Consider the following 14,821-nt stretch of genomic DNA (forward strand, 5'->3'; position numbering starts at 1 on the left):
GTTCTCTATACTTCAGCTAAAGTGATACTAAACACACACACTGTTTAATTTACATTGTCCCTTCTATTTCTGTATGCGGATGATGGCACTGTAATTGATTTAATAAACCAAAACCCATCCAAGTCCCTTTTTCCTAATCGATATATAGCTGTCACATGACCCAGCTCTTTCCCAGCCTGTATGCAGGGAAACATAATCAGAAGGAGCTTCTAGTCCTCTGCTGCCTAGTCATATGTTCAGAATATAAAAAAAAAAAACAGCCTTTGGAATACAGAGTATAAATAATTAATATCAAACGGTTTTAAATTGTCATACAAATATATATTTGACATTAAATCTTTATTATTATTGGCAATAACATGGAGTAGGCAGATTTCTGCCAGTCCCAGTCTGCGTTACGACCTACAGCATGTGTCATAGAATAACAGGGAAGTGATCTACATGTGATATTCCATCCCCATTGTGTTTAGCTTGTTAGTGGACACAAAGTAGGAGGGAGGGAGTGGGCTGTCATTTACCACTGTGTATACACCACATGTGTGACTCTATAGTCACATGGCCTGCTCAGAGGTAATGGGGAGGAAATGCTCCAAATAGAAACTCACTGAAAACCGAACATGTGCAGAGTTGCCACAAAAGCTGCAAAATCCCAAGCTGAACTGGGGACATGGACAGAAAGCGGAGATATAGAGCAGCAGGATCAAGCAGGTTTTTTAATTTTTTTTGCAGAATACAGAAAACGAATCTCACAGTGAGTGAGTATGAACAGCATGTAATACAGCATTTATTGATAGTTTTTTTATGATGTGGGTTTAATGACACTCTAATGTTACTGACCACACAAAGGTGAGATCCGTTACCTGTCCATCTGTAGGAAATGGCCACAAAAATGTGAAATCACATCACCTCCTCATAATACAAATGGTGGTGACATTTCAGCAATACAGGACTCACTAGGGAAGGCATTGTAGGAAATTCATCATACCCAAAATACAGCTTAAAAATGTATCTGCAGCCAGCAAGATTTTTCAGTTGATTAAGCTATGTTTTGAATGGCATGCAAAATGGCTGCCTTCCCCTTGCATAAGACACAGAAATGCTTTAAATCCTGCCGCTGTTAATGTTTCAAAAAAAAAATTCCAACCAGTTTTAAAGCCTAATTGCTTTATGTATATAGAGATATATGTACACATATGCAGCTTTTATGTGTGTTTGTTTACAAAACAGACAGATGGTTCTTCAAAGTTGATCCACACATTTGAAAGAAATCTTTCATCCCAAGTACATACCTTTTGGAGTGTACTTATGTACAGTTTGCTGTAGAAAGCGTCTGTCAGGACATCTGCTTCGTACCACAGATGTATCCCTTGCCTTTTGGCCACATCCTTTCAAGATATTCTGATGAAAAGGGGGTCTTCTAGGCCTGTGTCGTATTACTTGTTCAGCAGAAAGCATCCTACCGCTAAGGTATTACCACCAACTCTGGAGACTCCGAGATTTCTTATCCCACTCACCTCTTTTGTGTTTGTGTTGTCTGATTTCCAGATTGCCCTTGCCGATCGCTCTAATGATACTGATTACTTCTTACACTAGAATAGAGTGGAAGAGATTGGCAGTGAGCTTTGTGGACCGAGTACCTCTTGTGACTGAGAACACTTGAAATTTGTTTTGTCTGCCATTGCTAATGCAAGGGAAGTGTCCTTTTTCAGATGTATGAATGTCTGGCACTATGGAAAGGACAGGCAGCATCCGTTCTCCCTACCAAGGCTAAGAGTAGAGCATTTCCTTCTGTCAGATGGCAGATTACTTTCAGGCTCTCTGGAAGATTTGCTTATCCACAAGGAGGAGAAAATCATCTGCCTTTGCTTTCAGGTCCATTGCATTAATGTCTGCCATTTGTTTCACTAATGGTGACATAATTTCATTTCCATAATGATCTATTTACCATGTAGATTAAGGGACTGCAATGCTTATTTCTTATTTGTGCTCAAGAGAAAATTGACACTGTTGGAAAAAAAAAAAAGCAGCTTTAAAGTGCCACTATTGATAATTTGCATAATGTTAACAAACTAGTTTATGCAAAAGAGATTTTAGTAACTGTCATAGCTTCTGGAGATTACCGGCAGAGAAAATAATTTGTGTTTTAGATTTTTAGATTCATCTGAGCCAAAGATAATTCATTTTTTATCAAATGTGTTTTATTGAAGGAATTTTTCTCAGTACTAAAAATTACATATGTACCCCACCCCCATTTCCACTTTCCTACTGTCCCCGAAATGCCTACAAAAGAACAGTGACAGTTTAAGTGCCGGTTCACACTAGCATGATGCGGGAACCAGCACGATTCCAGTGTCGATTCTCGCATCCCATAGGTCTTGGAGGCAGTTCACACTGCCCTATGGGAATCGCTGTGGGTGTCAACAGCAAGTTAGGACACCCCCAAATCGGTTTGCACATCGCAGTGCAAACTGTCAAATGGTGCAGGAATTGGATCACATGAGTTTGCATACCCATGTGATCCAAATCCATTGTGGACCGAAAAAAAGGGTTCTGCACCAATTTGATGCGAATGCAATGCGAATTCAGCCATACGTTTTGTATGGCTGAATTTGCATCACACTGTCTAACATCGCACCCCAGCCTAAAGGGTTTTATCTGCACTCCCACATTATTCACATTGTACCATTAAGCGATATGATTCAAGTTAGAGACTTTGAAGATCAAGGTGGTGTTTTGGGAGCACTATTTTCTGGCAGCTGACATCCTACCCAGTAATCGCATACTGTACAAGAAAACTAGCACCCGTCGCTTTGTCTTTGCCTGAGGGAACAGTGAGCATAGAACTGCAACAATAGGTTTTGCAGCAAAGTTCCCCAAAAGTCAGATAATTTGATGCCTGGTCAGGTGTGGGTACTTCAGCATTGTTTGATGGATTTTCGCAATCCCAAAAAGAACTTTAAACCAGAACCTACTTGTATCGCAAATAACAAAAATAAGGGTTTATTCCTTATTTTAGCATAGTGGGTGGAGTTGTATCTCTGGGCTGTCTCTCCATCTAGATGCATTATATTTGTGCTGTACATTAAAGAGCCCTTTTTTCAACACTGTGTGTACAGCTGTTTCATGCTTGTTGGCCATGATCCATGATTTTATGGAGGCCTTGAGGAGCAACACATATGGTATATAATGTGTTTTTTTTTTTTCCCTATATGTGTACAGTGGTTACTAATATTTGGTGTAAGTCTACTTTTGTAATAACACCCAGATAGGCATAATAGTCCCTTTTTTTTTTTCTTTTACAAAATCCTATTGAGGTTTTCAAAAATAACATACAGCACAAGATCTCAGTACAAAATGTAATATATAAAAGAGTAGTGAGAAAACAAATCGATATAATACAATACAATATGGGCCAATGGGTCATAGTGAGAGCAGCGCAACACAAAACAGCTACCAATACGATAACGGAGTACCCTTCTTTTAATATCTAGTTTTTTGTAACTGTACAGGGATGACAAAGTAATGCTTAACATGTTAATATCTGGATCGAATAAGTAGTGGGGGCCATCATCCCCTTTTAAAAAGCTTCAGGCTTTGCTTTTATACAAGTATGATCTGTGTGTCCTGGGATTTTGCACAGTTCTTTATGAAGATCTGTTTTTTGGGGGATAAAAGAGAAGGAAGTTGCTTTACATTCTGCACACTGGAACTTCTTTTAAAGGCTCAATGATGTTTATATCTAATCATTGAGGAGGTCATTGAAGCCTGCATATGCTGCTGTTCATGAAACCACCCTTTCTTTTATTCATCTGTGTGGAATTGGCCTTAGATTTCTTGTTTGTTTTTTTTCAGTTATGTAGAGCGATCATCCTTTTGGGATGGTGGATTATTAGGGATCGACCACTATATGTAAATGTTGGCAACTGACATTAGGCTCAGTTTAGTAAGCCATAAAAAAAATCATAACTTTTAGCAATAGGAACTGAACATAACAATCACACGAATGAAAATAAAGATCATAACACATATACTATAGCTTAGTGAAATTATATTTTTTTATGAATTATAGCCGCCTTTGTTTGATCACCTTTGTATCTTTTAAATAGTAAATTACCGTAGTTGCTTCAAAGTTAAAGTTCTTTTTCACGTTGTCTTTTTTCCACTTAATGCCGGGTACACACGATCGGACTATCCGGCGGACTTAGTCCAGCGGACTATGGCGGGAGTCCGCCGGACATTTGAAATGAACGGACTTGCCCACACACAGAGTAAAGTCCATTCGTTTTGAACGTGGCTCCAGGTAGCCGGGACTAGAGAAGTCGCCGCCTCCATTGGCAAGATTGACACCTCGCTAGCCCCGTCACCTGGTATGGATTTATATGGGAAGCCCTACGCCGAGTGGGGGTCCCCCCAAAGTCCATAGCAGACCCTTATCCGAACACGCAGCCTGGCCGGTCAGGAAAGGGGGTGGGGACGAGCGAGGTCCCCCCCCCCTCCTGAGCCATACCAGGCCATGTGCCCTCAACAAGGGGGGTGCAGACTAGCTCACAGTCAGGCAGATTGACCGCCGGTCTGCCAGATAGTTCGATCGTGTGTATGCGGCATTAGTGTACTCTATTACAAGCTTTTTTATGTTTGTTCCCCCCCCCCCCCGGAGATCATCTGTCATAAGCTGACTGTGGGTTAGGGATTGCTGGGCAGCAGTTTGTTACTTTAATAGGTAAAAATCATTGATGTCCTAGGCGGTTAAAGAAAGGTCCTTGAAAAACACACCTACAACTTGGCAAGGTTTGGCAAAACTCCCATAGATTACTCATAAGCTACAGAGTTTGATAGAAGTATTAGTATTTGGTAATTACAAGCACACCAACTTACCATACTTGAGTGCAGGTGTGAAAAACAATAGCATGCACCTACAGCATACACCTGCAGCATGGCCAGAATAGGCTGAGAGCCCATCTGAAATGGATGCAGGCCACAGAACTGAATAATCCAGTGCCTTCTCCAGATCACCCTGTTTTAGATGGAATTTCTTTTTATTATGTCTCATTTTAGCCATTACGTAGTAGAGATACTTTTTATTAGATGTAAGCCTTTATAAAATTGTTTTAAATTTGTAATTAAGAATATATAAAATGTTTTATGTTTGTTACCTTCCAGAGATAACTGTTTCATGTTTGATGTGATTGAATTTAACTGAAGCATTTGTGTCTAGCTGTGCTTCCATAATGGCATTGCCAGTACAGATGCATCTGGGTTCCCTTAAGGAGGAAATCTGTCATCGACATGGAGGATTTTATAATCTCACCTGTTCAGCAGCCTGATTCTAAATCATGTTCCAACATTGCTGCTGGGCACAATTGTTGTTCATTGTGTATAATATATGTGTGCATTGATTATTTTCACTGTGTATTTTACTCTCATTTCTCTTGAAGCCCCCTGGCCTGGTCTTATAAAGTCATTTACATGAAAGAATGGTTATTTTTCATGTCACACTTTATAGCAATGTGTCTTTATATCTAGGCCAAATATGATGCTCTTAAGAAGCAGATGGAATCCATGGAAGTAGAGGTAATGGAAGCTAGGCTGATCCGAGCTGCTGAACTGAACGGAGAGATCGATGACGATGACTCTGGTATGATTACCTGATTTACAGTTTTAATCCTTGAATGTATTTTATCAAAGGTATTTGTGAATAATAGGGAAAAGCTATTTTCCAAGTGGAATAATTCATAATTCAACACTTTCTGCTCCCTTCTTTATTGTTCATTGAGGGACATAGGATGTCTTGTGACAGTTTGTTGAAAGCCTCTCATCTCATTTCTGGCATGTGTCTCATGTCAATACATATGAGTAAAACACTTTAGCCAAAGTGCTGGACTGCTGAACCTTTGTGCAGGAAGCAAATGATCTCTGGCCTTTGAGGGACAAAGTTAGTCTCTCCAGGTAATATTGTCAGGGTAAGAGCACTCATCTTCCTTGGCAAAAGGTGCCTAGGCAATTGACTGCAAAGTCTTCGCCCTCTCTGAATGTTAAGAAACATCCCTTTCATTTTTCCACTCCCTTAGCCTCAATGTCCTCCCACCAATTTGGCTAGGTAGGTTGGATCCTTTTCTGGGCAGAACATCACGTTGCAGCCTTGTGTGGCATGTACTTTCCAGGTTCAGAAAATTAACAGGCAGATTTCCACAGCCAATAATGACAGGACCTATTGACGTGGTCCCTACACCTGGACATGTTCCAGGTGTATCCCAGATGTGGACCTCCAGGTTCGGCATCAACTTGGACATGTTTGTCTCCAGATACAGGGATCCTCCAGCTTTAGCAGTGTATGGTTTGCTATATACTGTGTGTGTGTATGTATATGTGTGTGTGTGTGTATGTATGTATATATATATATATATATATATATATATATATCTATCTATCTATCTCGTACACTAATATGAAACGCGGGGGGGGGGGGGTTGCTGGGGGTTAGGGGCTTCAGGCGGCTCCAGAATTTGTGTTGGACAGGCTTAGGTGTATGTGTACATGGGGCCTAACAAATGTAAACTTTAAATGTGGTATGCAATAGAAATCACTGTTATAAAGTGCAGTCTAGGTAAGTGTACTCAGTGCTGTATGCAGTAGAAAATATTCTTCTATGCTGTATAGTATCCAATCATCCTCCAGAAATATATAAACTTTGCTTTAACCAGATTTTTCCAGGTCATCTTTTAACCCCACCATAACCCTTTAGTTTGTATGGACTATCCCAATACAGACGTCCTTTTTAATCCTAAAAACCTTTTCAAGTGATTTACCCAAAGAGCCATATTTTTATCCTTCAATCAATCCATTTTCCTCAAGGGAGATTTAACCACCAGTTAATGTTGGTGCATAAAATGGGGAAAAAAGATTCTCCATAGTGTAAATTACATCAGCATGCTTTTCATATGATTTGAAGATATAACAGCTTAGTACACATCAGCGGTCTAGTTTTTAGCGCAGAGTAATTGTGTGTGTATATATAAACCATCATCCAAGCCTATAGTCTGAATGATCCCTATGTGACAAGACACACTCTACTAGACCTGTAAGTTCTGCTTGGGCTTATCAGTATCAAGCAAATTTTATCAAATTTGCAATGCTACCACATGCTTTTCTGTTTTCTGTGAAACCTAGAGGCAGAAAAAAGACTAAGTGGTCCATGAAGTTTGCCCGATTTATATATGCCAGAAATGCTGGTAGTGATTATCCATGGCTGGCCTACAGTTTTTTTGTTTACCTGTGTCTATTCCTCCTGTAGGCAGCAATATATCCTGAATTTAAAGACTTCCTCTGTCCCTCAATTGGCAAAAACCCTATTTTGATTTCCATGGAAGATTTATTTATGCTGGTATTTGCAGAAATGGAAAACTGCGCCAACCCTATACTAAAATAAATAACAAAAAATAGTGACAAAATATATAAGTAATTATCATTAAATGATTATAACGATAAAAAAACACCTTAAGTGCATAAAAAACACAGCAATACATAAAGTAAAAATATCATAAACAAAAGTCCAATCATGGAAAGTTCATAAGTGAGTCCGGATAAACGTTTGTGACACCACAGTGATTCAACACGATCCAAAAAGCGCATAAAGTGCCCGTCACCGTATATTCAATGCGCTTACCAGAAAGTAAACAAATTAGGGCGTTTGTATATATTCGATGGGTCCCTTCAAAAGATATCCTCCTTTTTAGTGGGTCAGCTCTCCATCTCCTAATAGTACCTTCCAGATACTAATATACTTCGTGGTCCCAATAAGGAGCTCAGTAATTCCTGACTGTGTCACCTCCGCAGCCGCTCCTCACACCGCTCTACTCCTCTTACTTCCTGTTTCCTCTCTCAGGTGAGATGGGAGAGAGAAGACGTCTTCTCTCTCCCATCTCACCTGAGAGAGGAAACAGGAAGTAAGAGGAGTAGAGCGGTGTGAGGAGCGGCTGCGGAGGTGACACAGTCAGGAATTACTGAGCTCCTTATTGGGACCACGAAGTATATTAGTATCTGGAAGGTACTATTAGGAGATGGAGAGCTGACCCACTAAAAAGGAGGATATCTTTTGAAGGGACCCATCGAATATATACAAACGCCCTAATTTGTTTACTTTCTGGTAAGCGCATTGAATATACGGTGACGGGCACTTTATGCGCTTTTTGGATCGTGTTGAATCACTGTGGTGTCACAAACGTTTATCCGGACTCACTTATGAACTTTCCATGATTGGACTTTTGTTTATGATATTTTTACTTTATGTATTGCTGTGTTTTTTATGCACTTAAGGTGTTTTTTTATCGTTATAATCATTTAATGATAATTACTTATATATTTTGTCACTATTTTTTGTTATTTATTTTAGTATAGGGTTGGCGCAGTTTTCCATTTCTGTATATCTGTTTGGTGTTATATCACATCTATTGCTGCTGCCTGTTTCACATATAGTTTATTTGTTTTCACGTTTTTTCCTAGCGCGGCAAAATTTTTTCCATTTATGCTGGTATTTGCGTGGTAAAATTTATGTGCAGAATGTTTGAGGCATATTGTACCCATAACGTGCAGAAGACCAGCACTGGCTTATTACATTCTGAGTGCTTTAGGCAGCAGTTTGTCTCATCATTTCCAGGATAAGAGCTTCTTAGCAAATATTAGCATTGAAGTGCTAGCTAGGGAATGTCCAGATTTGGATAATATGAATAAGACCTCATATCCGATATGACTTTCACCTTTCATTCAAATATTGCATCTATCTGTAAGATGCATGTTTCACTTTAGGATGAGGGCTGTAGGAGAATATAATCTGTTAGTGCTTGTCATTTATATGTTATGACTTTACATAAGATTACTGTAGAAAAAATATGGAACATTTTGCTGCCAAGCTAAAAGGACACAAGCAAGAGTGTTTCTTATTCTGACACAGAGTCACTATATTGTAAAGACTGCGTGAGCAGTTACAGGACACTTTTCACACCGGTAAAGGGTGCAGATCCGGTATGTTGCCAGCCCGTCTCAAGTTGATGGGTAACTTACCCTAAAGGGAATTATGTCCTGGGTGTGCAGACAGTTACAGCTTTTTGAAGAATGTGGTTCTCTACAGTTCCCAGCATTTGTTAGGAAGTACCCATTAAAGTGAAGGCTTGTTCTTACATGTGCGTCCATCCCTGTTCAAAAACATCAACTGCAAAGGGCTAATGTGGTTCATCCAGCCAGAAGTCTAGTGAGCTGATAACTTCCTGTATTTCCTGCCTCTGCACTGTTATCTGTTAACATCCTTCCTGGCTGTCTCTGTGGACTACAAAACACCTCCCCCTGTTATTGATATGAGAGGGAGGTGTTATGTAATCCTAACACACTCCCTGTCCTAGAGGGAGAGCACTGCTCAATGCAGTTTTCACCCTTGGACAAGACCTGTGTTAATGGCAATGAAAAAAAGAAGTTTGAAAAGAAAACAAATGCAGCCACCGTATCTATGGACTAGTATGCTGCAGTACTATTCATTTTTGTTCCTGGGTTTATGGCTTAAAGTATTTACGTGTCTTTTACATTTTTACGTTACATGTAGGTGGAGAATGGCGCCTAAAATATGAGCGATCTTTACGTGAAATTGATTTTACAAAGAAACGTATGCAGCAGGAGTTTGAGGACAAGCTGGAAGTGGAACAGCAGAGCAAGAGGCAGCTGGAAAGGAGGGTCAGTTGGATTAGTATAACACTTTATACATGCATTTCCTGTCAGAAGGGTTAAGAGAGGAAAAGACAGAGCAGTTTAGGTAGATTTATCTGTGGAGAAGCAGTGTTAAATGTCTAATGTGTTTTGTTTTTTTTGTTTTTTTAAAATAAACAAAGGTATACAGGGAAGATATTTGTAAGCAATATTATGTGTACCTGACTTAGAAGTACTGAAGCCAGTAAATCAGCATGACAGCCAGGGAACTAGCATTTTCAGAAGAAGACCTGGAATGACAGCTCCTGTGTTTCTCTCTGTTAGTAGGATTACTTTAACCTCTTCCTGCCCAAGGTATGTCATATGATGTCATGGACTTTGAGCGGGGATATCTGAATGATGCCTGCAGCTACAGGCATCATTCAGATAATTCTAGCTCTAGACCTCCTCTGTAACTCAAAACAGGTAACCAGTAAAAAAATTGAAAGCACCGCCTATGGGGATTTTTAAGTACCCAAGTTTGACGCCATTCCACAAGCGTGTGCCATTTTGAAATGTGACATGTTAGGTATCTATTTACTCTGCGTAACTTTATCTTTCACATTATGCAAAGAAATTGGGCTAACTTTAATGTTTTTTTTTTTTTTTTAACCACTTTCAGACCGGACCAATTTGCTGGTCAAAGACCAGACCACTTTTTGCGATTCGGCACTGCGTCGCTTTAACTGACAATTGCGCGGTCGTGCGACGTGGCTCCCAAACAAAATTGACGTCCTTTTTTTCCCACAAATAGAGCTTTCTTTTGGTGGTATTTGATCACCCCTGCGGTTTTTATTTTTTGCGCTATAAACAAAAATAGAGCGACAATTTTGAAAAAAACGCATTATTTTTTACTTTTTGTTATAATAAATATCCCCCAAAAATATATAAAAAAACATTTTTTTCCCTCAGTTTAGGCCGATACGTATTCTTCTACATATTTTTGGTAAAAAAAATCGCAATAAGCGATTATTGATTGGTTTGCGCAAAAGTTATAGCGTTTACAAAATAGGGATAGTTTTATAGCATTTTTATTAATAATTTTTTATTATTTTTTTTTTTACTAGTAATGGCGGCGATCTGCGATTTTTATTGTGACTGCGACATTGTCGGGGACCCATCGGACATTTTTGACACATTTTTGGGACCATTGTCATTTATACAGTAATCACTGCTTTATAAATGCAGTGATTCCTGTGTAAATGACACTGGCAGTGAAAGGGTTAACCTGTGGGTGGCAGTGTAGGGGTTAAGTGTTCCTAGGGGTGTGTTACTAACTGTGGGGGGGTTGGGCTTTCATTTAGTGTACACTGATCTCTGCTCCAATCACATGGAGCAGAGATCAGCATCACTAGTTGCTAGGCAGAATGAGAAAATGTTGTTTATACAGCATTTCCTCCATTCCGCCGCTCCGTGAGACGATCGCAGGGATGCCCGCGGCGATCGAGTCCGCGGGTCCCGCGACCGGACTCACGGAGGTCCCGACCAGCGCGGGAGCGCACCGCCGGCGGCGCGCTCCCGATGGCACGGCGGCAACGAATATTGGACGTACATGTACGCCAATATGCCTGCCCGTGCCATGCTGTCGACGTACATCGTCGTGCGCTGGTCGGGAAGTGGTTAAAGTTGCAGTGACCGCCATTGTATTCTCTAGGGTCCTTGCTAAAAAAATATATATACCGTTTGGGGGTTCCATGTAATTTTCTAGCAAAAAAATTCTGAATTTTACATGTAGGAGAGAAATGTCAGAATTGGCCTGGATGGAAAGTGGTTAGTGCTCTAATATGTGGACTGTATGCGTATTTAAATGGAGGACATAGCTATAGATAAAAAGAGGTTGTGATTTCTTTATCTCTAGGTGTAGCCTTATCATTTTCTGCATTATGCGAAGTATCCATGCTCGGGGGGCTGCTGGGTGTACTGCCTGTGTATTATCCAACAATTCACTTTTTTTTGCCTTCAGCTGGCAGATTTGCATGCAGATAATGAAGAGACGCAGAGAACATTGCAACAATTAAAGAAGAAATGTCAGCGTCTAACGTCTGAGCTACAAGACACCAAACTTCATCTAGAGGGTCACCAGGGGCGCAACCATGAGCTTGAGAAGAAACAGCGTAGGTCAGTGATCTAATGAATTTCACATTTATCCACCAGCTACATATAAAGGGAATCTTTTGCTGTTCCTATTTATTTTAGAGCTATGAATGTGAATGGTTTGATCCTAATGAGAATAGTATTATCAGTTTGAGTCGACGGTCTAATCACTCTGTAGTTATAGTTTAAAATATAGCACGGCAATGTCATTAAATCGTTCCATCACATTGAAAGTCTAAGTGTAGCTTTCACCCAGGATGTTTTTTTTTTCTTAGGTAACTTCATGTGCTTAAAATGAACATTTGCAAAAAAAGATATTTAGAAACAGCATTGCTGACTTGGCTTTAAGAAGCATAGGCTTCAGGTATGCAATCCTCATCCTGGTTTTACAGCTTAGTGACCTGAAACAAGCATGCAACCAGTAGAATTTGAATGGTTGTTCTTGCTTAGGATGATTGCCCTGGAGCTTGAACCTTCAAAAAACAATTTGACAATATCTGTTCCCATATTTCTGCTATCATACATTCACTTTTAGCTGTTAGCTGATGTGAAGTATGCTATTCACTAGTATGAAATCCAAGTTGAGTCGCTTAGCACTTGCGTACTGTCTATGCTTGCTATTTGTTATTGCTATCATTGCTAGTAGTAAGTCCCCGTTCAAACCAGTGCGACTTGTCATGCGATTTGACAGATCAAAGTTGCACCCCATTTATTGAACGGTACAAATCGTTGCAACTCCGACTTTAAAAAGGTCAGTGTGACACCGACTTGCACTTACTTTGAAAAGGCTCCTGCACTATTTTTGGCAATTTCATGTGGGACTTGCATTGACATCTGTGCATGAAGTCACATTGATCAGCGGCTTTTAAATCTCGCTGAAGTAGCATGATTGTAAAGCCGCATTCGATGTGAATGGGGCTGAAAGTGATACTAAAGTCACGTTTCTTATTTTTAACCCAAAAAAACATGTTATGCTTACCAGCTCTGTGCAGTTGGTTTTGTACAAACCAGTCCAGATCCTCCTCTTCTTGGGTCCCTCTTATGCACTTCTGACAACTCCCTCCTGTTGAGTGCCCCCACAGCAAGCAGCTTCCTATAGGGACAGCCAAGCCACAGCTATCTGTGTCCATTAAGACACTGAGCCGTAGCCCAGCACAGCCCCCTTTCTCTCCTCATTGGCTCAATGACTCGGACAGCAGTGGGAGCCAATGGCGCTGCGCTGCTATCTCAGCCAAAAAGGATGGGAGTCCCAGACAGACGAGTCTCTTGTGCAACATCACTGGATTTAGATGGACCTCAGGTAAGTTTTAGGGGGGCTGAGGAGGCAGAAGGCTTTTTATCTTAATGTATAGAATGCATTAAGATAAAAAAAAACTTCTGCTTACAGAGAAAGCACAACATGACAAAGATCCTGTTTAAAAGGACCTTCCATAAACGGAGAGTGGTATAGATTCAGGGGAAGGTATCCTTCATGGGAATGAGTAACTTTGCGTGAAAATATTTACCACTTTTATTGGTAGGAGAAAAGTCCATGTAATGGCAGGCCCACAAAAGTACATCTTTATGCATAGTTACTGATGTGCATAACTCCTGACTGGTCTTTAAACATTTCATGTATCCCCAAGGTTTGACTCTGAACTAACACAGGCTCAAGAAGAGGTACAGAGGGAAAAGATTATAAAGGAGAAACTGAGCAGAGAAAAGGATATGCTCACCTCTGAGGTGTTCAGCCTCCGACAACAGCTGGACGTAAGTACAACTAAAGAAATCATTTGTCTCAACAAGTCCAATTCTTTTAAACAAAAAAACATATAGCCCAACACTGGTAAAATTAAAAAAGATACTGTGGCTTCAATATCCACCTTTTCTCTTGATACTGGCCCCTGCAGACTCGCTGTATAATCCAGCACCAGTATTCTTCTGGGTGGAATGACACCCAGCATCATCCAACCCACTTCCTATCAGCTTGCACTGTCATGAACACACCTCCTGGGGGTTGTCATTATGCCAGCCTTGGCTGACGATACTTCTCGACAGCACCCACATATTGTTGTATAAGCTGTCTGAGAGTAAGGACTGGCAATGATGGAGAAGAAGAGGATGGACCAGTGACATCATAAATTTGGACTTTAGGGTTTACAGAACTTAAAGAATAAGTTCACCTTTGTGAAAAAAAAAAAAATGTGCATTGATTATTCTATTTTTTTAGTAGGATTCTGTAAAGCACTGCACCTGCGATCAGCAGAGTATGGGTGCAATCTCAGGCTCCTGCAGACTCTCAGTGTAGCCTATACCTCAAACGGGTATGTTGACGGTAGTTGTAGTTCCCCCATTCACAGAACTCTGTGAATGAATGACACGGCCAGATGGGCATGCTTGTTTTAAATTATGATAGCGGATGTGGGGAAAAGATCCCTGGCCCATAGTCACAATGGGGACTCGGGCGGGGGCGGCTGCATAAGTAACATTTTACACCCTGAATACAGATGTAACATGTTAGGAAAGGTGAACTTATCCTTTAAGTCAATACAAATAGTTTTTTTATTGTTCTGTAGTATAGCTGTATTAATAACGCCTACAAAAGAGACCCTGTCACTAACTTAAAAAATGTGTGTGGGAACACAGAAAAAGCTTTTTAAATGCTTTCTGGAGCATTTTTCCTTTCAATTAAACGTTTTTTTTTATATACTTACATGTGCCTTTGAAGCAAATTTGACTTCTTCAAAAAAAAAAAAAAGTCAATTTCTTAGCACAGCTTCCATCCTTCCTGCACGTTATAGCTCTCTCCTTTTCTGGGAGAGTCTAATTACAGTCTGTGTTGGCCTATCTGTTTAACCCCTCCCCTTTTTTGTACATAATCTTGTATGTAGCAGCTGGGGGAAGAGTGACCGCTCTGAGTCTGCGAGGGCTACTAACGTCACTTACAAGAGGTTGGCACCCAGCAGCAGTCTCAGGACTTTTGGATATCTACACAACAAATATATATATTTGTTTTTGA

General features: G+C 40.3%; 1 protein-coding gene across 17 annotated transcripts in view; it reads left to right on the forward strand.

Moving 5' to 3' along the window:
- The window catches only part of MYO18A (myosin XVIIIA), a 449,667-nt gene that overhangs the window by 346,293 nt on the left and 88,553 nt on the right, over positions 1-14,821 (forward strand). For all 17 annotated transcript variants that reach the window (XM_077480380.1, XM_077480382.1, XM_077480383.1 and 14 more), the window contains 4 exons: positions 5,524-5,635; positions 9,590-9,717; positions 11,693-11,847; positions 13,449-13,572. In XM_077480380.1, coding sequence (XP_077336506.1) covers positions 5,524-5,635; positions 9,590-9,717; positions 11,693-11,847; positions 13,449-13,572 — 519 coding nt within the window. The remainder of the gene's footprint in view (positions 1-5,523; positions 5,636-9,589; positions 9,718-11,692; positions 11,848-13,448; positions 13,573-14,821) is intronic.

The sequence above is a fragment of the Lithobates pipiens genome, unplaced genomic scaffold, assembly GCF_037356315.1.
Source record: "Lithobates pipiens isolate NorthernLeopardFrog02 unplaced genomic scaffold, aLitPip1_a1.2 Scaffold_16, whole genome shotgun sequence".
Taxonomy (NCBI): domain Eukaryota; kingdom Metazoa; phylum Chordata; class Amphibia; order Anura; family Ranidae; genus Lithobates; species Lithobates pipiens.